Source organism: Schistocerca gregaria, chromosome 10 (genome assembly GCF_023897955.1).
Source record: "Schistocerca gregaria isolate iqSchGreg1 chromosome 10, iqSchGreg1.2, whole genome shotgun sequence".
Taxonomy (NCBI): Eukaryota; Metazoa; Arthropoda; class Insecta; order Orthoptera; family Acrididae; genus Schistocerca; species Schistocerca gregaria.
The window spans coordinates 216,215,838-216,241,637 of NC_064929.1; the positions used below are offsets into that span (position 1 = coordinate 216,215,838).

Below are 25,800 nucleotides of genomic sequence, written 5' to 3' on the forward strand. Positions count from 1 at the left end.
AGGTCTTTCAGTGTTCTGTCAAACTCTTCATGCAGGACCTTATCTCCCATTTCATCTTCATCTACATCCTCTTCCATTTCCATAATATTGTCCTCAAGTACATCACCCTTGTATAGACCCTCTATATACTCCTTCCACCTTTCTGCTTTCCCTTCTTTGCTTAGAACTGGGTTTCCATCTGAGTTCTTGATATTCATACAAGTGGTTCTCTTATCTCAAAAGGTCTCTCTATTTTTCCTGTAGGCAGTATCTATCTTACCCCTAGTGAGATAAGCCTCTACATCCTTACATTTGTCCTCTAGCCATTCCTGCTTAGCCATTTTGCACTTCCTGTCGATCTCATTTTTGAGGCGTTTGTATTCCTTTTTGCCTGCTTCATTTATTGCATTTTTGTATTTTCTCCTCTCATCAATTAAATTCAATATTTCTTCTGTTACCCAAGGATTTCTACTAGCTCTCGTCTTTTTACTTACTTGATCCTCTGCTGCCTTCACTACTTCATCCCTCAAAGCTACCCATTCTTCTTGTGCTGTATTTCTTTCCCCCATTCCTGTCAATTGTTCCCTTATGCTCTCCCTGAAACTCTGTACAACCTCTGGTTCTTTCAGTTTATCCAGGTCCCATCTCCTTAAATTCCCACCTTTTTGCAGTTTCTTCAGTTTTAATCTACACACAGGTATTAGTGACAGAAAATTTTCAAGCTATGACAAGTAAAATGTTTCAGCACACAGCTTTTTCTAGTCAGCATGAAAGAGAAAATTTATTCCTCCACTGAATTAGAAGCTGCATTATTTTTTTAGTTCATTAACACGAGGAAGCTGTCCAAGGAACTGACTGAGTGTGATGCGCACACAAGGTTTTTTTAGACAAGACGACTCGCCATCCAATACAGATAATGATAATTATAGGCAGAAGCATCAGTAAGATTCCGAGAAACTCTTCCTGCAGGTGTCCAGATTTGGCAACTATTTTACCTCTGGAATATTTTAACAGAGCACTGTTATTTAACTATACACGCCCTTGGGAAATAAAACTAATGGCTGCAGTGGATGCAGTCATCAGATACGACTTCAAGTCACTGCTGGTAGTTATTGGGGGATCTCTGGCAGCACAACAGTACAACACAGGTATTCTGCATCCCCACGTGTTACCTCTCGTGTGACAGTGTCACGCTGCCAGTTTTCGAATGAACGATGTTTGTTTCCACACGATGTACGTGTCAGTGTCTGCACGGTGTCTAAGTACTCCTAGGCTAGCAATATCCGTAGGTCTGTTCCCAATAAAATGTGTGAGACCAGCCCTGATATCAACTCCGTCCCAGTACCTGGGATATCGAGGAGCAGTTGTGGGGCAGCTTCCCTCAGATACAATGGCTCAATGACATGCTTCCTGACAGAAACAGTGCACACATCATGCCAGAGGGTGGTAAGTGGTCTGATACTGCAAACTTCTTTATAAATTTTGCAAATTTGTAATCACTGAAGTAACGCCACCTACCCTGTCTCAAGCCACGAAGTCCCTGTTCTGGCACTCTACATTTTTTTTGTGATGCAGAATATAATTGATCTGGTACCTTACAGTGTTCCAGATCTCTGAAACATATACAACTGTGGTTCTTAAACCGAGTGTTAGCAGTGATAAAATTATGCTCTATGCAAAATTCTACCACGTGGCTACCTTTTTTTTACCCATTCCACTTACTATTATTATTTTTCTCTTTCTTCCTTTTCCTATTATCAAATTTCAGTCCCTATCATAAATTTTCCTATCCCTAACTATCTGAACATTTTCTCGTATCTCATTATACATTCTACAATTTCTTTAGTATCTGCACTATAGTAGGTGTTGACTGTGTCATTCTTGGCATTCGCATTGCTGTTCACAGTAGCGGACCCGCACTCCTATTTACCTGTTAATTATTACACCCACTCCTGCATTGCCTCTGTCTGATTGTGCATTTGTAACCCTATACTCACCTGACCAAAATCCCTGTTGTTCCTGCCATGTAATCACCATTATACCAAACTTCAGTGTATCCATTTCCCTTTTCAAATTCTCTAATCTAACTGATTAAGAGGTCCAACATTCTGGTCCACAGACTGCCAGTACTGTTTTCCCTGATAGTATCCTCTCATCTAGTCTCCACCAGTAAACCAGATGGATGATTATTTTAGCTCTGGAATATTTTACTTAACAGAACACTGTTACTAATCATCCAGCTGGGCTGCATGCCACTAGCCATTCGGGTTTAGAAGAGGAAAAGGAACAAATGATGCTATTGACCTGTTAAGAACTATAGGGGAAAGATATATGGAAAAAGGTAAAGAAATCTTTATTGTTTTTATAGATTTAGAAAAGACTTTTGACAGAATTCAGTAGAACAAGCTAATGGATATTTTGAAGAGGAAAGGAGTAATATTGGAAAGAGAGACGACTGATACAGAATCTATTTTTACACCAGAAAGTAAGGATAAGGATTGGAAATGAAATTTCAGAAGGAAGCGGCATTGAACGAGGTGTTAGACAAGGTTGTTGCCTTTCCCCACTGTTGTTTGACGCATACCTTAAAGAGATTATTGCAAAAGGCTTAAATGGGAAAAAGAGGAATATGTATTGGTGGAAAGAAAATAGAATGCAAATAAATGCAGAAAAAACAGTGTATGGCTATCAGTACAAGACACAGGCTGTCCAATATTAAAATAAGACAATCTACCGTTAGCCAAGTAAGTGCATTTATATATCTTGGAAGCACAATAATGGAAGACTTGAGATGTTACCAGGAGATGAAAACTCGAATTGCCATAGAGAAGGAGTCAGTCAACAGAAAGAGACTCTTATTTGGCAGATTAGATAGAGGTCTAAGGAAAAGCCTTGGCAAATGTTTTGTCTGGAATGTGGCACTATATGGGGCAGAAACTTGGACACTGAGACGAGAGGATGAAAAAAGGTTAGAAGCATTTGAGATGTGGATGAGAATGGAGAGAATAAGCTGGATGGAAAGAGTGAGTAATGAAAGAGTATTGGAAATGTCTGCTGAAGGTTGTAAGAAAAAAGAACTGGTTGGAACATTGATTGAGAAGGGAATGCTTGCTAGCAGATGCTTTCGAAGGATTGGTTTGTGAGAGAAAACAGAGGAAGAAGATACAAGATGATAAACGACATAAAGGGAAGAGGAAATTGTGCAGTCCTGAAGAGGATGGCAGAAGACCGGACAGCCTGGAGAACTACCATGTGAAAACCTGCCTTTTGGCCGAACACTGATGATGATGGGCTGCATTCCCTTGGGAAATAAAACCAATGGCTCTAGTTTCCTTTTCTTTCAGCCATTCATAGTAACATTACAATAAGGCAGTACTGGGTAATGATGCGAGGCCACATTACTGTCACAAAGCCTGTTGGCCTTGCAACTACTGAAAAGGCTGCTGCCCGTCTTTAGGAACCACACGTTTCTCTGGCCTCTTCACGAATACCCCTCCATTGTGGACATACCTATGGTAAAGTTACCTGTAGCAGTGATGCATTCAAACCCCATCACCTCAGCAAGGTCCATGGTTTATGGAGAGAAAAAAAATTATATAAAATAAACAGACGGTTGCATCTTCAGGAAAGAGGGAAGGAGAGGGAAGGACGAAAGGATGTGGGTTTTAAGGGAGAGGGTAAGGAGTCATTCCAATCCCGGGAGCGGAAAGACTTACCTTATGGGGAAAAAAGGACAGGTGTACACTCGCGCGCGCGCGCGCCCACACACACACACACACACACACACACACACACACACACACACACACACACACACATATCCATCCGCACATACACAGACACAAGCAGACATTTGTAAAGGCAAAGAGTTCGGGCAGAGATGTCAGTCGAGGCGGAAGTACAGAGGCAAAGAAGTTGTTGAAAGACAGGTGAGGTATGAGCGGCGGCAACTTGAAATTAGCGGAGGTTGAAGCCTGGCGGATATCGAGAAGAGAGGATATACATAAGGGCAAGTTCCCATCTCCGGAATTCAGATAGGTTGGTGTTGGTGGGAAGTATCCAGATAACCCGGATGGTGTAACACTGTGCCAAGATGTGCTGGCCGTGCACCAAGGCACGTTTAGCCACAGGGTGATCCTCATTACCAACAAACACTGTCTGCCTGTGTCCATTCATGCGAATGGACAGTTTGTTGCTAGTCATTCCTACATAGAAAGCGTCACAGTGTAGGCAGGTCAGTTGGTAAATCACATGGGTGCTTTCACACGTGGCTCTGCCTTTGATCGTGTACACCTTCCGGCTTACAGGACTGGAGTAGGTGGTGGTGGGAGGGTGCATAGGACAGGTTTTACACCAGGGGCCGTTACAAGGGTAGGAGCCAGAGGGTAGGGAAGGTGGTTTGGAGATTTCATAGGGATGAACCAAGAGGTTACGAAAGTTAGGTGAACGGCAAAAAGACACTCTTAGTGGAGTGAGGAGGATTTCATGAAGGATGGATCTCATTTCGGGGCAGGATTTTAGGAAATCGTATCCCTGCTGGAGAGCCACATTCAGAGTCTGATCCAGTCCCGGGAAGTATCCTGTCAAAGAATAACTCTGCCCACATTAATGCTTCAACCACCAACAGTATCTGCATTTCGACAGCTGTCTTCCTTTCCACACGAAAAAATCCTTCCCACATAGCCTATTGACCTGTGGACGATGTATCTGCAGTAATGGGAGCATTGTTGCCCAATATGCTGAAGGTCTCATAAAGGCCTTCACAGACAAGACACTAGCCCCCAGGCCTAATCCACAGACAGATTTCTTGTGCCATTTTCCCCACACTGCACAAATCTCCCACCATCCCCACAAACCAGCTATAAAGAAGTGCTCCCTTTGTCAGCCCCCAGTACTGGAACAACTGAACCAAATCCTTCGTCAGGGCTTTAATATTCTCGTGCCCTGAAATGAGGGACTTCCTACCTAAAATTGTTCCCACCCCTCCTAAACTGGTGTTCCGTCGCCCACTCGACCTCCACATAATTTAGTCCACCTCTATGCTGCTCTCAGTCCCAACCCCTTGCCACAGGGATCACATCCTACGTACAAGACCTGCCCAATCCACCCACGCAGCACTTCCTCTTCCGGTCCTGTTACGGACTTACCCTATTCCATCAGAAGCCGGTCAATTTGCGAGAGCAGACACATTATACACCCACTCTGCTGCAATCGTTGATCAACTTTATTTATTGGCACGAAACATCCAGCTGTCCACCAGGATGAATGACCTTCGTGGAACTGTGGCAACGAGTGATGGGGACCGCCCTGTGGGGCAACACGCAGCTGAGTATAACTTACTCGATTTCGATGGTTGCTTCAAAACGTGATCTGGATCCTCCTCACTACCACCAGCTTTACTGAATTGTGCAGATGGGAGTTAGCCATTATCTGCACCCGAAGTCATTCTGGTCTCAACCTATGGTAAACTTGCTGTCCCCACACCCTTCTCCCAACTATTTCTGCCTCCTATCCCCCCCCCCCCTCCTCCCCCTACAGCCTCACAATGCTGCACACTGAGTCTGGTAACCCTGTACTGCCAGCCCTCATCCGAACACGCTCCGCCAGGCAGTACCGAATCTTTACCCCTCTCCTTCCAAGCCTCTCTCCGGACTGTTGCACCCATTTGACACATTTCAGTTGCAACCACAGATAGCGGTCATGCGCTTCTGAATGTGTGGGGTGTAGTGTACTTCCTCTTGAAGGTTTTGGGTGAAAGCTTATATGTAACTGTCTTACCATAGTGTGTCTGTGGCTCAGTGTCATCTTTACCGTGAATAGCAGTCTATCCTCCTCATAGTGTTGTTGATATTCCAATGTTTAAAAAACAAATATGTACTTACATTAAAAAATTAAATTTCTTATTAACAAACTATTGGTTCTGAACTGTTTCATTTAAATTATAATATTGTATTGCATAAGTTATTAATTAATTTAGTATACATTATATACATCGTATGTTTAATGGAATATACATCTATATTATCTAGCAGGGAGAATGGTCCTCAAGCCATCACTAATGTGATATATTCTGACCTGGCAATGCCAGGTATTGCAATGTCAATTCTGATCTGATGACGATGCATGCCACCTGGGGAGGTTAGTAGATGTACTGATAACTGTTTAAATGGTGTCCGCCAACAGAGACCGTGTCGGAATACCTGCCGGGGTGCCATCTGTGTACACTTTAATACAGCATGCTCACGGCCAGAGAGCTCAAGTGTGTTGCACACGTGTAAAGCAAGCAGGAAACTGTGCCATAGAGATACACTCGTGCTTCCTACAGCCAACTAAGTGAGTTCGAAAAGGGTCAAACTGTGACTCAGATACCGTCTGTGAAACTCAATGTGCTCTGCAAGACGTGCAACAACTTCGCTGGCCAATACAATCTCCAGACTTGTCTGCAATCTAGCACGTGTGACTCGTCAACCAATTCTTACAGAACTAAGTTAACAGGTCAAGGAACTGTGGCATAACGTATCCCAGGAGAGCATCCGCCATTCGTACAATTGACTGGATGCCAGAGTAAGTGCCTTCATTGTTGCCCTTGGAGGCTGGTGTTTATGGTGTTTCAGCATGGGTAAGTTCCTGGTACTTCAGAAGCACTTGTGCTATTGATCTGTAAATGTAATCATTTCATGTACTCCATATTCAATGTTGCAACAATGAATCTCGAGTGAATTGGAAACCGCTAATAGCCTGTAGTAATATTTTTCTAGAAATGTATAAGCAAAACACCACTGTCAGTCAGTCACCAATGCATAAATCTCACAATTATATATATCTTATCTCATACCACAGTAAAAATCCAATGCTGAAGGCCAACATCGCATTATAACATCACAACCTACATACCACCACTAATTTCTGTTCTGTGTAACTGAGACTTAATTTTACTTTACAGAAACAATGTCATTACTGTGAAGTATGTGCACATACAATTAAAAATTAGCAGTCGCGGCACTGAGTCATTAACTGAGAAGTATTATTTGAGAAACTGCAAACATTTTTTATTGCATGCGTGAAAATCACAAAAGATCCAACTTACATGGTTACCCTTATACATAGTTGTTCATGATATATAAATTCATTACAATATTGTATCAAATACTGATTTATAATATAATACTATTATATTGAGTTAGAAAAGAACCCTGCACCACAATGACACCTAGAGATCTATAAATGTAATATTGCTCTCTTAAGTACATTTGCAGCTAGCTTCCTCATTCAGTATGGTATTAACAGTGTAAATTCATAATAAAAGAGATGAGCCACATAGCATACATTTCAGCATTCCAAGCATTCAACTGCAGATATATCTTTAAAAATATATGCATATATTTTTCTTACAGTTCCATAAGGTTCCTGCTTCAAGAACAAATTTCAAAACAGTGCAAATTTGATATTATCTTTGTTCTCTCTTTAGAAAGAAATACAGCCACATTACAAAAACAAACAGTCAATATATCGGCACTTCTAGTGGAAAATTTAGCGAATTGCTAATCACTTTATCAGGAGTTACTATCAAACAAAACATACCCTTAATTATCATTGCTCAAGACTATATGTAAATTAAAATAATGCACACTTCAATAATAATAAAATTATTACGTTATAAATATGGTAATTCTGAAGCATAGCAATGAAGGTGTCTGAAACTTTCACACTATATCAAAGCTATTCAAATTAAATGATTCATTTGCCAAAGCTGTTAGGTGCAATATATAAGCAACATTTGTATCAACACTACCTCTGTAGGGTCATCTACTATGATCAATTATTACACATGAACTATAACACACAAACTGACTGTAGGAAAAGTGGATACCAGGCTGATTTTAATCTAATGGAAATGCAATCAAACAACAAATAATGTAGTTGACAAAACTTCAATCCTCTCTAGTTTTTAAGTATTCTTTGTCAGTTTTTGGTCTTTACTAGGTTGGATTTAAAAAATAAATAAAATTAATGCATGTTCTGTCAGGTTTATTAAATCAGTGGTAGAGCATAAACAAAATGCTCAATTAACTCCAGTGGCAGATGCTACAAAAGAAGTCTCGTGGTCCACACAGCAGCTCACGGCAGACATCTGATGATGCTCTCGTTTTAAGAAATCGGGCTATGTAATCTTTACTCGACAAATGATAAAGTAGTATGGTGCATAAGAATGTAGGTGTAGATCAGCAAATTATGAAACCAGGAAGAGTGGGGAAACAGGTGGCAAAAAAGAATCTCTCTTCAGCTCTACAAAAGTCAAGTGAGATGAAAATTTGAATAAAATGCTGAATGAAAACTTTCAAAATGTGATTAAGGATACTCAATAGGTATGAAGTAATTAGCATATAAATCATATGACATCTACAGTTAACTCTAAATAATTAAGAGTAAAGTTGAAAATTCAACGAATAGACGAGTCATTGATACAAACAGAAACAAGAAAGCGAATGTTTATTAGCCTATTGGTGACCCTACGCCTCAACAGAGCTGTTACCAATGCCTTCCCATTGATGTACCGCGAATGAAGCCTGATAACAGGCAGCAAGGTAAACCAACAGACACCTTCAATAACACGCTCCAGTGTTTTCTACACCACTTGCTCAGTGTAAAGAGGTTAGTTCTATAAATTACAAACAACAGTAGCAACTGATCTTCAAATAACTTAAGACAAGTGAATAAAATTATGACTTACTCCATAATACAGAGCTTCAATGGAATGTTTAGTTTTTCTTTGACTAGTTAATCTTTTTTGACTGTTTCTGACCTACAGAGGAAAGAAAGGCATAAAAGGTTACACAAAACTCACAGCCTCTGTATTCTTGTAAGATCTTCAAAATTTGAATGCTACTCATATTGCACAGCTGTGAAAGAATTTCTGAACGATGACTCCCAAGTCTCCAGAAATGTACAAAAACAGTTATGTGATCCCACACACGACCTTGGCGAGGCAAGTCGACTGCTCTCTAGAGCTCTATAAAGAACTACAAAATTGCACAAAAAAGTTCAAATCCAATTCCATAATTTTCTAAAAGGATCAAATCTCTTTTCATCAAGCCATACTACAAATCATTATTGCAGCACACAAAGTATTATAAAAATGGTCAAAGCAACACAAGAGTTTTGCAAGTGGATACATTTTTGTCCACAGAGAATACAAAACATTTTCTTTTCTTTGCTCGAGAAAGAAAATATTACATATTTTTTGCTGTACTAACACTCGTTATCACCTTTCCCAAAGCCTTTGCACGGCAGGAAGTGAAGTACAGCGTGGAACTGAGTACACGCGAAGTACAAACTGGTGTTACTTCTACACAAATGGAAAGAACACACTGTACCACTGGTATACATACACATGTAACTCACAGATTGAAATAATAAACTGTTTCAAATGAAAATTTCTAGAAAAGCAACCATTTCCAAAAATTCTAAAGGCCTGCATGGGAAAGAAGTAGTCATTCATCTTATCTATTACCAAAAAAAGTGACAAAGCAAAAAGCTATAGAACACTTGTGGATTGTTCCATTCGGCCAGTCTTTCCTTCACTTGCAAGAAATAAATGTGTTTACAATTACATAACAGTCACATTATGCAAACAACAACTTAAGTATCACCAAACAATGTTTACAATACATACGCATTTGTATATTAAGGATATAACATTATATTATTCTTACTTTTAAGAGATCTGGGGTGATTTATCAATTTAACCTTTGGGAACCACCTGTGGAACAATTCTTAGAAAGATACAGACTCAGCTGGTGGGAATGAAAGATTTTATTGTTACGCCTTTAACAGAGGCACGTAAAAACAAAAGTTTAAACTTACTGCAACAGCGCAGAAACACGACTTTAGCATTGTTTTTCAATGCAACACAACATAGTGGAAGGGGTGGGGGACTAGTAATTTGTAGCCTTGTACTAATCTCGCAGATAAGCACCACATAATCACATTATGTTCACAGGTATAACATTTTTTTCTCCACTAGAATTCACAATGGTAAAACTAAACCAAAGTCAGTAAGGCAGCCAGCACAGCTATAGGAGAAGCCCTCTCAGAAGCGAAACATTCATCGAGCTAGCACAGGGGGGCCGCGGGGGTAGAATTCGCGGGTCCGGTACCCACAGCTCCGACAAGGAAGCTGTAGCAGGGACAGGGGAAAAAACTGAACGGGAGCCGAGAAAGGGTTCACACTTTCGGCACCGTCGTGACTTTCGGTATATCGCCGCTCGGCTTCTCTGGAGCAGGACGGACTACAGTGACCGTCCCGAATCCACATCGCAGGCTGGGCTAGCAGGTGAGGAGCGGAGCACAGCACAGCACTCGTGACAGACTGCAGCATCACAAAATCAGGGAGTGCGGGAACAGCTTCATTGACGAGTAGTCTGTAAGGATCTGAAACAGTACGAGAAATTCCATGTCAGGAGGGGGAGGGAGGGGGGGGGGGAGGGGACCACACACACACACACACACACACACACACACACACACACACACACACACACACACACACAGAGAGAGAGAGAGAGAGAGAGAGAGAGAGAGAGAGAGAGAGAGAGAGAGAGAGAGAGAATGGCGTTGCTTTCATCATTGTGGACACCCTGCATAGTGGTAGGCTGCAGCTAGATGTTTTACAGAAACTCCTTTGAAACATAACTTGTATTAAAATATCTGAGCTGAATTTCAGAATGGTGTGTATAAAGCCCTTTGGTTCTTATGTATTTCTTAAGTGCACATTGTAATATTTTAGCCTATTATTATTCTAATGTGCATGGTAAATCTTTTCATAAATAATGAATCAATGTTCAGCAAAATTTGTCTTGAACTGACATTTACTCAATAAACAGTACACTGTTGGGTCACTGAAATGTGACACAGTTACAGTTCACACTGTTGTTATTCAGAATTTTGGCCAGAAACACGGTTTCCCTGAGTGGACAAGTGCTACTCGTGGTTCAAAAACTAATTACATATTTAGCCAAAGCACAGAACTAAGAATTCATAACATGAGGATTTTTGCCGTGTTTCAAATCTCTGATTGTTACATAAATATGACATTTAAGGAATATGGTACAGTGATAAACTGTGCAGAAAAGTGGGGTTATAGTTTTCCTATGTGCCGTTTGTATTTCAGCCGTCTGCGGCAGATCAATCCGACCCAACTGCCCCAGTAAACGTACCACTTGGTCAAGCCACAGCTGTGGTTGCCTGGATGTGAGCTCCACACATAAACTGAGACAGTAATCTGTAGCAATGAATGGAGGCTCAAATGGAGGAGGAAGTAGAAAATCCCTCTACTGTATTTACCTGAGTATAAGACGACCCTGAATATAAGGTGACCACCCCTTTTCTAAGAGGCTCCTTGAGAAATACTTATTTTTGACATATTTTTACAAATCAAAATTACAAACTGATTTATTGACATTATTACAGATACTGTAAACGTATGCCATTTATGACTGTCTACAGTTTGATAATACTAGAAGAAACAAATAAACAAAAAGCAATGATTTATATTGATGTATGGACCATTCTCTTTCCCAACTTTTTTGCGTACCAACTCCGTAGGCTGTGACATCACTGTTTTCACAATCATCATCTTAATAGCACAGTTGTAAAATTTTTACCTTTGTTGTCACAAATATTTGGCTCTTTCTTCCACATACGAGGAGGTACCCAAAAGTACCGGGGTTGTAATGCCGCACATCGTGTACTTGTAGTAACAGGTTGTGCCGCCAGAGGGTTGTAGTAGGCCCTCTGCTGAGTCATTCTGCCACACGGCATCACACAGCAGTGAGAAGTGTGGTTTTTTTGGCAGTTCTTTGAGTGTGCGTACAGTGCAGACACGACACGAGGAAATGGCTAGTTCTTACGAACAACGTGTGGCAGTGAAGTTTTGTTTCTTGCTCGGCAAGAATGCAGCAAAAGCTGTTTTGATGATTCAGACAGCCTGCAAAGACCATGCTCTTGGTAAACGACAAGTGTACGAAGGGTTTTCTTGGTTCAAAAAGGGAGAAATTGTGTGTGAAGATCAGCCCCGTTCCGGTTGACCTTCAACTGCTCGAAGCGAAGACAACATCGACAAAATTTGTGATCGACAAAATCCATGATCTCATCAGTGAAGATCGACGTAGAACAATCGACCAACTCGAGAACTTGTCAGGGTTGTCCAGGAGCTCAATTCAGTGCATCTTTACTGTCGATTTGGGGATGTGAAGAGCGGCAGCAAAATTTGTACCAAAGCTTCTTACCAGAGATCAAAGGGATCGTCGCAATCAAGCATGTCTCGAAATGAAGGAGGCTCTCAGCGTTCACCAGTTTTTGGCCTCAACAAAGATGACTACCTTGACCCACGCGCACCCTATTTGCTGGATTTAGCACCCTCGGACTCCTTCCTATTCCCGAGGATGAAAAGAGACTTGAGAGGGAAGTGTTTTGCAGATGTGGAAGACATAAAATGCAATGTCATGAAAGTGCTAGCAGGTATCAAAGAGGAAGAATTTAAAAGGTGCTTCACACACTGGAATGAACATTTGGACAAGAGTATTATCGCTAACGGAGAGTACTTCGAAGGAGATTAAGGTTATAGTTGAAAACAATAAAGTATATGCTTTCTAGAAAGCATATGCTGCTTTTTCTCAAGTGGTAGTAATGATGGGACCTGAGAACACAGCTGCTTTTTTTCTGAATACATATCAGATTTCACTTCTAGAATGACATGAGAATGTTACAATGACTTTCAAACATATCACCTGCCCACTGCTCTCTAGCTGGCTGTGTAGAACTAGCGGACAACCCCCCCCCCCCCCCCCTTTTCATTCCATCACACGTCACAGGTAGCATCAATAATGTTGCAGCAAAAAACACGTGAAAAGACTTACCGACTCCTGCAGAACTGTATACTATTGTTAAGTATTTGTTCAATTTTATGTCAGTTCAATCCTGATTCAGGTTAACTGCAGTTTAAACATGGTAGATATTCATAAATAACCAAAATACGTGATATAGATTCCCACAGTTGGCAACACGGCAAAATCTGCTGTTCGCTCCCCTCCCCACACCCATCCTGGCTTTCAGCCAATCTGTTATTACTGTAACCTCTCCAACCCTTTCATAGGGCTGAGCTTAAGCAGCTGTGACAAAGAGACTTCGTATCCTATACTGTGCAGGTCATATGTTACAACACCAACTAATTCATAAACAGAAGACTGCAATTACGATTCAGTCCCATTCTCGAACCTTGTCCCATGTTCTAGTGATGTCTATTGCTACTATCTCTACAAATGGTCTTGTTGCTGTAATTTGTTCTAATATGATTTATTTACTTTGTTAGACATTTCATTCTTGATTAATTTTCCTTTTTGTTTCAACCGAATGTTACCACGTTCTGGCTGATTAAAAGCTGGTAACATTTTCAGCCAGTATACTAATATGTTAACAGTGACCGAACTTCCCATTTGCCATCCACTTACTTAATTATTAAAGTCTCTCATATAAAAAAAATTGTCTGGGTTCTGAATTAATTAAAGTTTTTTGAAGGACAACATTTCCGTTTTTAATAGGACCTTTACATTAAAAGCTACACTAATGTTTGTTTATTCAAATCTGTTCAAATACAACAAAAATTTGTAAGATGGTAGAATTTAATGCTGTTTCCTCCTGTGTTTTGCAAAATTGTCAAATCTTAAGAAGAGCAATCAACTGTTGTAGTGGCTACTTCATAGTTTTTCATGTATCTCTTGCACTGGCTCTGTGCGAGTCAATGTCAAGTGACTGACTGAGCAATGTCAATACTGCATCAAGCACTTTGGCATGTTGGGAAACTTCGAGCCTGTTGGAATGCGAGTATCACTTGCTGAGCTGTGCTGGTGTGTCCTCAGTATGCAAAGCCTCATCTCTAAATGTAAGACGACCTCTGTACATTCTACTGAACAATGTAAGGAAGGTGACCTCAGCAGCAATAGTTTAATCTGCAAATACAAGATGACCCTGTATTTTTTGAATGACGAATTTGGAAAAAAAGCCTCAGCTTATATCAGGAAAAATATGGTATTTTCAAAATTCTCTTAAAGGTGAAAACTCTGATAGCAACAACTATAGAGTCACTGATAGTCAAAAGGATTTTGAAAGTAAAAAGGAAACCAAAGACTGAAGCTCTGGAAGACAGCAGTCAAAATGACACCTTTGCAAGAAATATTTGTGTAGAAATGCACAAACTTTGTGGACTAAAAAGTGCTCCAATACACCTCTCTCCCAATTCAGCAATCAATCTGAAGCTGAAATTCAGTAAAATGTAGTTAAAAAATGTATAACACGTCTCTAAAGAAATATAAAAGAAGATGAATCACACACCAGTTGTTAGAAATTGTCACTCCCAAAATGAAAATGCAAGGCATAAAGGGCGAAGCTAAAGAGTAGAAAACTCAAAATACATACTCTGATGGTGTTACCTGTGCTCCATGTAGGCAGGAGAATGTGGGGTTAAACAACTTGGTGAGGATGACAGTAGGTGAAGATGAAAATTCTTCAAAATTTTAAGTGAGTACAAAATAGTTTTGAAGGGAGCAACATATCTGTCTGGAAGAAAACTATTTTTGTCCACTTGGGCATACGTTAAGACAGATCAGCTTCAAGATGAGAGAAGATTAGAACAAGGCACATGCATTCTAAAATTTTTCTGACATCTGTAACAGAAGATTTGATTAATTTTGTTGCAGACAAAATAGATTTTATTTACACCAATGCAAGTACACCACAAACACTAGATCCTCGATAGTCGAAGTGGGCAGAAACTGGATCTGAGGACTTTTGTTCCATCACTGCTACATATCTCCTTATGGCCCCTATGAAAATTTGTGACTACTGATCAAGACACATCTCTAGCACTCCAGTTTTGAGTGATATTAAGCCCTGGTGCAGTCTTTGGTTAGTCTGGAAAATGCTTGTCTTTACCCCACCACAGCTGTGCCAGAAAGTGAGACATGTTATCAGTATTAGTATCTCCTAATAAGATGCAGACAATACTCTGTACACTGACAAAAGCCTTTTTTTCAAAGGGTAATTACCTTTCTAACAGTATATTCCATTTAAATAAAGCAGAATTGGAATACATACATTTGTGCTGCGTAACTGTCAAGACGGATTACATTGTTAATTTTGGGCGCACAACAACAGAAATCGGCTTCTAAATATCAGAAAAAAGCAACAAGATACTGGCAACACTTGCGACAAGAAGGTGGATTCTTTCCAGCTGTTATGTTTTTCTTCCCTCTTTTTGTGTAAATACCTTCAACAGTGTTATTTTTGGGCTGGATGAGGTCGATCTGGACGTAAACATTGGCACCGACTTGGTAGTACAAGCATTAAATCGTGTGATCTCAATTGCAGTGCCCCACGTTCTCAAGAGCTAACTGTGCTCTGCAGGTAAGTGCGCAGAGCAAGGAAGAGGTACCAAAGGACACTGAACCCCGAAGACCGGGCCTACAGACTAAACTCTGGCAGCAATATAAAGACAGGCTACAACAAGTTAGAGAGGAAATTGGCAACATTTTGTACAAGATCAGCTCTCCAATAACCCCTTGGGGTACTCCATATAAACTAGTGAGATTCAAAATTGGAGTACCAATGATACTGTCATCAATAAGAAGACTCGATCAGACATTTACTGAGACCAGGCATGAAACAACGGAAGAATTAATTGAAACATTACTTCCAGATGATCACCCCAATGGCGATTCACCAGATCGGGCGGAAATAAGATGATAAATGGAAGAACTGTACGATAACGACACTCCGGTATACCCTACATCTACAGAAGAAGTCGCTGATATAATTTCGACGTTGAAGAAGAGGAAGTCTCCAAGACCAGATGGGATTCCGGTGGATGTTCTGCAGATGATCGCACCTAAGCTGGCGCCAGTACTCTCATGGCTATACAACAGATGTGGACACTGGAAGGTTTCCAAACTGATGGAAAAATGCCGAAGTCGTTATCATCGAGAAGCAAGACGAGGATCCCGTCGAACCCAAGTCGTATAGACCAATATGTCTACTGGACACCCTAGGTAAAGTTCTAGAGAAATTGCTTTGTGCAATACTGCGGAGTCACAGGGAGCTGCATGAATGGCAGTTCAGGTTCCGTCAGGGGAAATCGACCTAAGATGCGATCAACCTAGTGGCTGAATTTGTCGCTTCGTCAACCAGCAGTTGTTGTTGTTGTTGTCTTCAGTCCTGAGACTGGTTTGATGCAGCTCTCACCATGCTACTCTATTCTGTGCAAGCTTCTTCGTCTCCCAGTACCTACTGCAACCGACATCCTTCTGAATCTGCTTACTGTATTCATCTCTTGGTCTCCCTCTACGAATTTTACCCTCCAATACTAAATTGGTGATCCAAAGATGCCTCAGAACATGTCCTAGCAACCGATGCCTTCTTCTGGTCAAGTTGTGCCACAAACTTCTCTTCTCCCCAATCAGATTCAATACTTCCTCATTAGTTATGTGATCAACCCATCTAATCTTCAGCATTCTTCTGTAGCACCACATTTCGAAAGCTTCTATTCTCTTCTTGTCCAAACTATTTATCGTCCATGTTCCACTTCCATACATTGCTACACTCCATACAAATACTTTCAGAAGGGACTTCCTGACACTTAAATCTATAATCGATGTAAACAAATTTCTCTTCTTCAGAAACACTTTCCTTGCCATTGCCAGTCTACATTTTATATCCTCTCTACTTCGACCATCATCAGTTATTTTGCTCCCCAAATATCAAAACTCCTTTACTACTTTAAGTGTCTCATATCCTAATCTAACTCCCTCAGAATCACCCGACTTAATTCGACTACATTCCATTATCCTCGTTTTGCTTTTGTTGATGTTCGTCTTATATCCTCCTTTCAAGACACTATCCATTCCGTTCAACTGCTCTTCCAAGTCCTTTGCTGTCTCTGACAGAATTACGATGTCACCTCAAAGTTTGTATTTCTCCTCCATGGATTTTAATACCTACTCCAAATTTTTCTTTTGTTTCCTTCACTGCTTGCTCAATATACAGATTGAATAACATCGGGGAGAGACTACAACCCGTCTCACTCCCTTCCCAACCACTGCTTCCCTTTCATGTCCCTCGATTCTTATAACTGCCATCTGGTTTCTGTACAAATTGTAAATAGCCTCTCGCTCCCTGTATTTTACCCCTGCCGCCTTCAGAATTTGAAAGAGAGTATTCCAGTCAACATTGTCAAAAGCTTTCTCTAAGTCTACAAATGCTAGAAATGTAGGTTTGTACTTACTAGTTTTTCCATTCGTCTGTAAAGAATTAGTATTTTGGAGCTGTGACTTATTAAACTGATAGTTCGGTAATTTTCACATCTGTCAACACCTGCTTTCTTTGGGATTGGAATTATTATATTCTTCTTAAAGTCTGAGGGTATTTCACCTGTCTCATACATCGTGCTCACCAGATGGTAGAGTTTTGTCAGGGCTGGCTCTCCCAAGGCCGTCAGTAGTTCCAATGGAATGTTGTCTACTCTGGAGGCCTTGTTTCGACTCAGGTCCTTCAGTGCTCTGTCAAACTCTTCACGCAGTATCGCATCTCCCATTTCATCCTCATCTACATCCTCTTCCATTTCCACAATATTGTCCTCAAGTACATCACCCTTGTATAGACCCCTATATACTCCTTCCACCTTACTGCTTTCCCTTCTTTGCTTAGGACTGGGTTTCCATTTGAGCTCTTTATGTTCATACAAGTGGTTCTCTTATCTCCAAAGGTCTCTTTAATTTTCCTGTAGGCAGTATCTATCGTACCCCTAGTGAGATAAGCCTCTTCATCCTTACATTTGTCCTCTAGCCATGCTTGCTTAGCCATTTTGCACTTCCTGTCGATCTCATTTTTGAGAAGTTTGTATTCCTTTTGCCTGCTTCATTTACTGCATTTTTATACTTTCTCCTTTCATCAATTAAATTCAATATTTCTTCTGTTACCCAAGGATTTCTACTAGTCCTCGTCTTTCTACCTACTTGATCCTCTGCTGCCTTCACTACTTCATCCCTCAAAGCTACCCATTCTTCTTGTACAGTATTTCTTTCCCCCATTCCTGTCAATTGCTCCCTTATGCTCTCCCTAAAACTCTGTACAACCTCTGGTTCTGTCAGTTTATCCAGGTCCCATCTCCTTAAATTCCCACCTTTTTGCAGTTTCTTCAGTTTTAATCTTCAGGTCATAACCAATAGATTATGGTCTGAGTCCACATCTGCCCCTGGAAATGTTTTACAATTTAAAACCTGGTTCCTAAATCTCTGTCTCACCATTATATAGTCTATCTGAAACCTGTCAGTATCTCCAGGCTTCTTCCATGTATACAGCCTTCTTTTATGATTCTTGAACCAAGTGTTAGCTATGATTAAGTTGTGCTCTGTGCAAAATTCTACCAGGCGGCTTCCTCTTTCGTACCCCCAATCCATATTCACCTACTACGTTTCCTTCTCTCCCTTTTCCTACTACCGAATTCCAGTCACCCAAGACTATTAAATTTTCGTCACCCTTCACTATCTGAATAATTTCTTTTATTTCATCATACATTTCTTCAATTTCTTCGTCCTCTGTTGGCATATAAACTTTTACTACTGTAGTAGGTGTGGGCTTCGTATCTGTCTTGGCCACAATAATGCGTTCACTATGCTGTTTGTAGTAGCTTACCCGCATTCCTATTTTCCTATTCATTATTGAACCTACTCCTGCATTACCCCTATTTGATTTTGTGTTTATAACCCTGTAGTCACCTGACCAGAAGTCTTGTTCCTCCTGTCACCGAACTTCACTAATTCCCACTATATCCAACTTTACCCTATCCATTTCCCTTTTTAAATTTTCTAACCTACCTGCCCAATTAAGGGATCTGACATTCCACACTCCGATCCGTAGAATGCCAATTTTCTTTCTCCTGGTAACGACATCCTCTTGAGTAGTCTCCGCCTGGAGATCCGAATGGGGGACTATTCTACCTCCGGAATATTTTACCCATGAGGACACCATCACCATTTAATCATACAGTAAAGCTGCATGCCCTCGGGAAAAATTACGGCCGTAGTTTCCCCTTGCTTTCAGCCGTTCGCAGTACCAGCACAGCAAGGCCGTTTTGGTTATAGTTACAAGGCCAGATCAGTCAATCATCCAGACTGTTGCCCCTGCAACTACTGAAAAGGCTTCTGCCCCTCTTCAGGAACCATACGTTTGTCTGGCCTCTCAACAGATACCCCTCCGTTGTGGTTGCACCTACGGTACGGCTATCTGTATCGCTGAGGCACGCAAGCCTCCCCACCAACGGCAAGGTCCATGGTTCATGGTTCATGGAGGGGGGGGGGGGGGGGGGGGGGGGGAGGCTATGTAATTGGAATTACGGTGGACATATCGGGAGCCTTCGACAATCTGTGGTGGCCCGCACTGTTCTCCCAGCTATGGGAGATGCAGTGTCCTTGGCTGCTATGCGATTGATTGAGGGGATGCAGTGTCCTTGGCCGCTATACGATTGATTGAGGGACTACTGTAGAAACATGGTGACTCTGATGACGACTCACGAAACGGCTGTCTCTAAGAACGTCAGGAAGGTATGCCCGCAGGGCTCGGTGTGTGGTCCCGTGTTTCAGGATATAAAAATGGAGCCGGTGCCGAGGTCTCTGGGGGAGGACGCATCTCATCCTGGTGCAAGGCAATAGCGGGCCCCAACTGGAGCAGAGAAGCAGTCTTGCAATAGAAAATATCAGAATTGCAAATTTCTCTACCTCCACTATCGGGTGGAAAAATGTAGGGTCCCCCTGAATAGGTCAGGCGTGCACTACACGCAGGAAGCGGCTACAAGGGTAGCGGAGTATGTGTGGAGTGCACATGGGGCTTTTTTAGGTTAGAGAATTCCCTCCCTAGGCCCGACAAGATGCCTCCTGAGATGCGGCAAGGTAGGAGTAGGCAAAATGCAACAGGGAATAACAATATAAATGTGCTAATAGTATACTGCAGGAGCGTCTATAGAAATGTCCCAGAGCTGCTCTCGTTAATAAATGGTCACAACGCCCATATAGTACTAGGGTTAGAAAGTTGGCTGAAACCAGACGTAAACAGTAATGAAATCCTAAACTCAGATTGGAATGTATACCCCAGAGACAGGCTGGACAGTGAAGGGGCAGGCATGTTTATAGCTATAAGAAGTGCAATAGTATCGAAGGAAATTGACGGAGATCCAAAATGTGAAATAATTTGGGTGAAGGTCACTGTTAAAGCAGGCTCAGACATGGTAATTGGATGTCTCTATAGGCCCCCGGGCTCAGCAGCTGTTGTGGCTGAGCACCTGAAGAATAATTTGGAAAATATTTCGAGTAGATTTCCCCCACCATGTTATAGTTCTTGGTGGAGAATTTAATTTGCCGGATATAGACTGGGAGACTCAAACGTTCATAACGGGTGGCAGGGACAAAGAATCCAGCGAAATTTTTGTAAGTGCTTTATCTGAAAACTACCTTGAGCAGTTAGAGAACCGATTCGTGGTGATAACATATTAGACCTTCAGGTGACAAACAGTCCCGAACTATTTGAAACAGTGAACGCAGAACAGGGAACCAGCAATCATAAAGCGGTTACTGCATCGATGATTTCAACCGTAAATAGAAATATTAAAAAAAGGTAGGAAGATTTTTCTGTTTAGCAAAAGTGACAAAAAGCAGATTTCAGAGTACCTGACAACGCAACACAAAAGTTTTGTCCCAAGTACAAAGAGTGTTGAGGATCAGTGGGCTAAGTTCAAAACTATTGTACAAATTAATGATGATGTAAATAAAATAGAAAGAAACTTCCACATGGGAAAAATATATTAAAAACAAAGATTCCAAGACTTACCAAGCGGGAAAGTGCCGGCAGACAGGCACATGAACAAAACACACACACACAGAATTACGAGCTTTCGCAACTGGCAGTTGCTTCGTCAGGAAAGAGGGAAGGAGAGGGAAAATGAAAGGATGTGGGTTTTAAGGGAGAGGGTAAGGAGTCATTCCAATCCCGGGAGCGGAAAGACTTCCCTTAGGGGAAAAAAAGGACAGGTGTACACTCGCACACACACCTTGCGAGTGTACACCTGTCCTTTTTTTTCCCCTAAGCGAAGTCTTTCCGCTCCCGGGATTGGAATGACTCCTTACCCTCTCACTTAAAACCCACATCCTTTCATTTTCCCTCTCCTTCCCTCTTTCCTGACGAAGCAACTGCCAGTTGCGAAAGCTCGTAATTCTGTGTGTGTGTTTTGTTCATGTGCCTGTCTGCCGGCGCTTTCCCGCTTGGTAAGTCTTGGAATCTTTGTTTTTAATATATAAACTATTGTACAATATGCATTAGATGAGTATGTGCCAAGCAAGATCGTAAGAGATGGAAAAGAGCCACCTTGGTGCAACAACCGAGTTAGAAAACTGCTACGGAAACAAATTGAATTTCACAGCGAACATAAACACAGCCAAAGTCTTGCAGACAAACAAAAATTACGTGAAGCAAAATGTAGTGTGAGGAGGGCTACGCGAGAGGTGTTCATTGAATTTGAAAGTAAAGTTCTATGTACTGACTTGGCAGAAAATTCTAAGAAATTTTGGTTTTATGTCAAAGTGGTAGGTGGATCAAAATAAAATGTCCAGACACTCAGTGACCAAAATGGTACTGAAACAGAGGATGACAAACTAATGGCCAAAATACTAAAGGTCTTTTTCCATAGCTGTTTCACAGAGGAAGACTGCACTGTAGTTCCGTCTCTAGATTGTCGCACAAATGACAAAAAGTAGATATCAAAATAGATGACAGAGGGATAGAGAAACAATTAAAATCGCTCAAAAGAGGAAAGGCCGCTGGACCTGATGAGATAGCAGTTCGATTTTACACAGAGTACGCGAAGGAACTTGCCCCCCTTCTTGCAGCGGCGTATCATAGGTCTCTAGAAGAGCGTAACATTCCAAAGGATTGGAAAAGGGCACAGGTCATTCCTGTTTTCAAGAGGAGACGTTGAACAGATGTGCAGAACTATAGACCTATATCTCTAACGTTGATCAGTTGTAGAATTTTGGAATTATGCTAGAGTATAATGACTTTTCTGGAGACTAGAAATCTACTCTGTAGGAATCAGCACGAGTTTTGAAAAAGACGACTGAGTGAAACCCAGCTCACGCTATTCGTCCACGAGACTCAGAGGGGCCATAGACACGGGTTCCTAGGTAGATGCTGTGTTTCTTGACTTCCGCAAGGCGTTCGATACAGTTCCCCACAGTCGTTTAATGAACAAAGTAAGAGCATATAGACTATCAGACCAATTGTGTGATTTGATTGAAGAGTTCCTAGATAACAACACAGCATGTCATTCTCAATGGAGAGAAGTCTTCCGAAGTAAGAGTGATTTCAGGTGTGCCACAGGGGAGTGTCATAGGACTGTTGCTTTTCACAATATACATAAATGACTTTGTGGATGACATCGGAAGTTCACTGAGGCTTTTTGCAGATGATGCTGTGGTGTATTGAGAGGTTGTAACAATGGAAAATTGTACTGAAATGCAGGAGGATCTGCAGCAAATTGACGCATGGTGCATGGAATGGCAATTCAGTCTCAATGTAGAAAAGTGTAATGTGCTGCGAATATATAGAAAGATAGATCCCTTATCATTTAGCTACAAAATAGCAGGTCAGCAAATGGAAGCAGTTAATGCCATAAATTATCTGGGAGTACGCATTAGGAGTGATTTAAAATGGAATGATCATATAAACTTGATCGTCGGTAAAGCAGATGCCAGACAGATTCTTTGGAAGAATCCTAAAGAAATGCAATCCGAAAACAAAGGAAGTAGGTTACAGTATGCTTGTTCGCCCACTGCTCAAATACTGCTCAGCAGTGTGGGATCCGTACCAGATAGGGTCGATAGAAGAGACAGAGAGGATCCGACAGAGAGCAGCGCGCTTCGTTACAGGATCACTTAGTAATCGTGAAAGCGTTACGGAGATGATAAACTCCAGTGGAAGACTCTGCAGGAGAGACGCTCAGTAGTAGCTCGGTACGGGCTTTTGTTGAAGTTTCGAGAACATACCTTCACCGAAGAGTCAAGCAGTATATTGCTCCCTCCTACGTATATTTCGCGAAGAGACCATGAGGATAAAATCAGAGAGATTAGAGCCCACGCAGAAGCATACTGACAACCTCTTTTCCATGAACAATACGAGACTGGAATAGAAGGGAGAACCGATAGAGGTACTCAGGGTACCCTCTGCCACACACCGTCAGGTGGCTTGCGGAGTGTAGTTGTAGATGTAGAATGGTGCAGGAAGTCTAAGCTGAGTGTTGCACTAAACAAAACGGAATACATAATATTGAAAGGGAGCCTAAACAGAAACCCATCTAAAAGAATCAACGATTTGCAGATATCTTAGGGTAATCCTGGACCAGGAATGGCACTTTGGCCCCCACAGTGAGTGGATCAGTGCAAAGGCGACTCTGTGCTCAATAAGTTAATCAGAATTGGACTAGAAAAATTTCATCCGGCACCTCGAGTCTTAAGATTCAAACAGACTGTGCAATGTGAGGCCCCCCGTGTGCAGAAGACTATCTTTCTCAGATCAATAGGTGGCTCTGGTACCTCTCCAACAGATGGACTACTTGTAATAATGGGACTTTGTCCGTTAAATTTGCTCGTACGGCAGACAGCTGCACATTATTGGTTGAAACGAGGGAACACAGAATGGGTACACGATACAATGGGTAAACACCTAATTAATAAATGAGAAATAAGGGAAGAGGTCTTAAACGTACGGCAAGCGGATTAGGATAACTCCGATACAGCTCGGCGAGTGCATAAAGTCTTCCCGAATATTAGAGACAGATTGAGGGTTAGACATTTCGAAGCGAGTGGCAGGGCGTAGTACATTTTCTTACAAGTCACGACTCTTACTCTGAATATTTATACCAGACAGGGAAAAGGGATTTGAATACGTGCGACTGTGGTGTCCGTCCGGTAGCCCCCAAACGTGTCGTGTTTGGGTGTGCTTCCCTCACAGGATCAGTTGGAGAAGAAAGGGATCAGCTAAGAACAGAAAATATCAATGAAATAATAGAGGATAATGAACAGTTCATTAACTTTAAAAGACTAGTAATAAAGTATCTCACATAACGTACGATCAATATGTCGGAAGATAGCTCACATTAGTAGAGCACAACGGCTAGAAAGAGACGGGGGAATGAGTACGGGATGAGAACTGGCACTCCTTCCACCCCCTACGGGCGGTAAAGACTACACTGTTGAGTGCCCGTAACACCGTATCCATCCCCCTGAGCTGCAGAGGAAGGGAGTGATAGAAGACGAATTGACAGGGGCTAGTGTCGCGCAGGGTGGGCCGGCAGGAGGACCACACTCCATGGGATCGCTAGACTGCCTGACCAAGCACGAGCTGGATCGCCTCCTGGTCGGAACCTCGCCCCGATTTTCCCAAATGCAGACAGTGTGCAGAGTTAAAGCGGTGGTGGTGGTGGTGGTGGTGGTGGTGGTAACTCAAATTTGATGTCGTAAAGCAGTGGAACAGATAGTAGAAGGCCCAGCTCCACGTGCCTAGGGACGGGCAACATGTGCGCGGTTCAACTGAGGCTGGACAGCGCATGCCTTAGGAGGCCAGAACGTAGGTGTAGCATAATCAAACTAATTCTACAGTGAAATAGATTAAGATCGAGGAAAAAACTGAATTGTAATTGGAAATAAAGAAAAGTAATTGTAACTTTGTAAGCAGAAAACTAAACTCTGATGCTTGGTTCTAGAAAATGTAAAGTTAGGTACAATCTGTATCCACTTTATTGTAAATTTTAGTAAAGGCAGTTACTGTAGATAAACGCTCCATTGTAGCAACAAGGTAATGGACCAGCATTGTAAATAAATGTAAAAAAGAAAGTACCAAAAATAAACATTATCTCAGGGCTTACCCATATTGACTTTACTAAGCCTTAAATTCATTTGGTTGAGTGGAACTCCATAATTTGACAAATTAATGGACATAATTTTACAGCAACTGCTGTTTTATCTAAAAGTCTTCAGTCAAACAAATCTTATCCATTACTCAGTTAATCAGGAAAGTAATTCCCATAAAATGACAGCAGCTGAAATATATTACTAATTACTGCGACGTTAAAACACGGATGCTGCTGGGAGCCGTTTCATTCAGTCTGTGGAAGGATATGCCATGAGAAAGATCCCTGCCAAAAAATTGTTGCACAATGTATGCAGACAAGTTTGCACGTGTCACAAGTTGCAAGAAGATGCTGAGTTTCATCTAAATTCCATGCTCGAGAGTTTGTAAAGTGATTGTTTTGGAACCATTTATTGTGAACAGGCAATCAATCTTGAGAACTCTGGTATTTTGAAATAATTTTTACTGCGTACATAATTTTCGTTTTGATATAACAAACTACTTGAAAGGACAGTGATTCAAGAATGTCAATTAAATGTCTGCCTCACGTAATCTTCTGTCACGCACTTGAACACTTACATTATAGAACATCAGTTGAGTGTAGAATGCAGCTAGCAGTTTGTAGGTGCATACATTATAGTGAATGAGACTCAATCTGGATATAAACCTTAGGTTATTCAATGACAAAGTGCAATTAAATATTTGGGATAAAAATGTGGTGTGGGGCACATAATATAAAATAGCCTACTACAGACAGCCAATTTTTGGCCAGATCTGACAGAGGCACAGCTACTCGAGGCATATTAACAAAGGTAAATATGG

The 25,800-nt window shown here is 41.4% G+C and overlaps 1 protein-coding gene across 2 annotated transcripts in view; it reads right to left on the reverse strand.

The window, feature by feature from the left end:
• Positions 1 to 7,003: 7,003 nt before the first annotated feature.
• The window catches only part of LOC126293331 (uncharacterized), a 35,168-nt gene continuing 16,371 nt past the window's right edge, over positions 7,004 to 25,800 (reverse strand). For both annotated transcript variants that reach the window (XM_049986519.1, XM_049986518.1), the window contains exon 7: positions 7,004 to 10,410. In XM_049986519.1, coding sequence (XP_049842476.1) covers positions 10,357 to 10,410 — 54 coding nt within the window. In that variant the 3' untranslated portion in view covers positions 7,004 to 10,356. The remainder of the gene's footprint in view (positions 10,411 to 25,800) is intronic.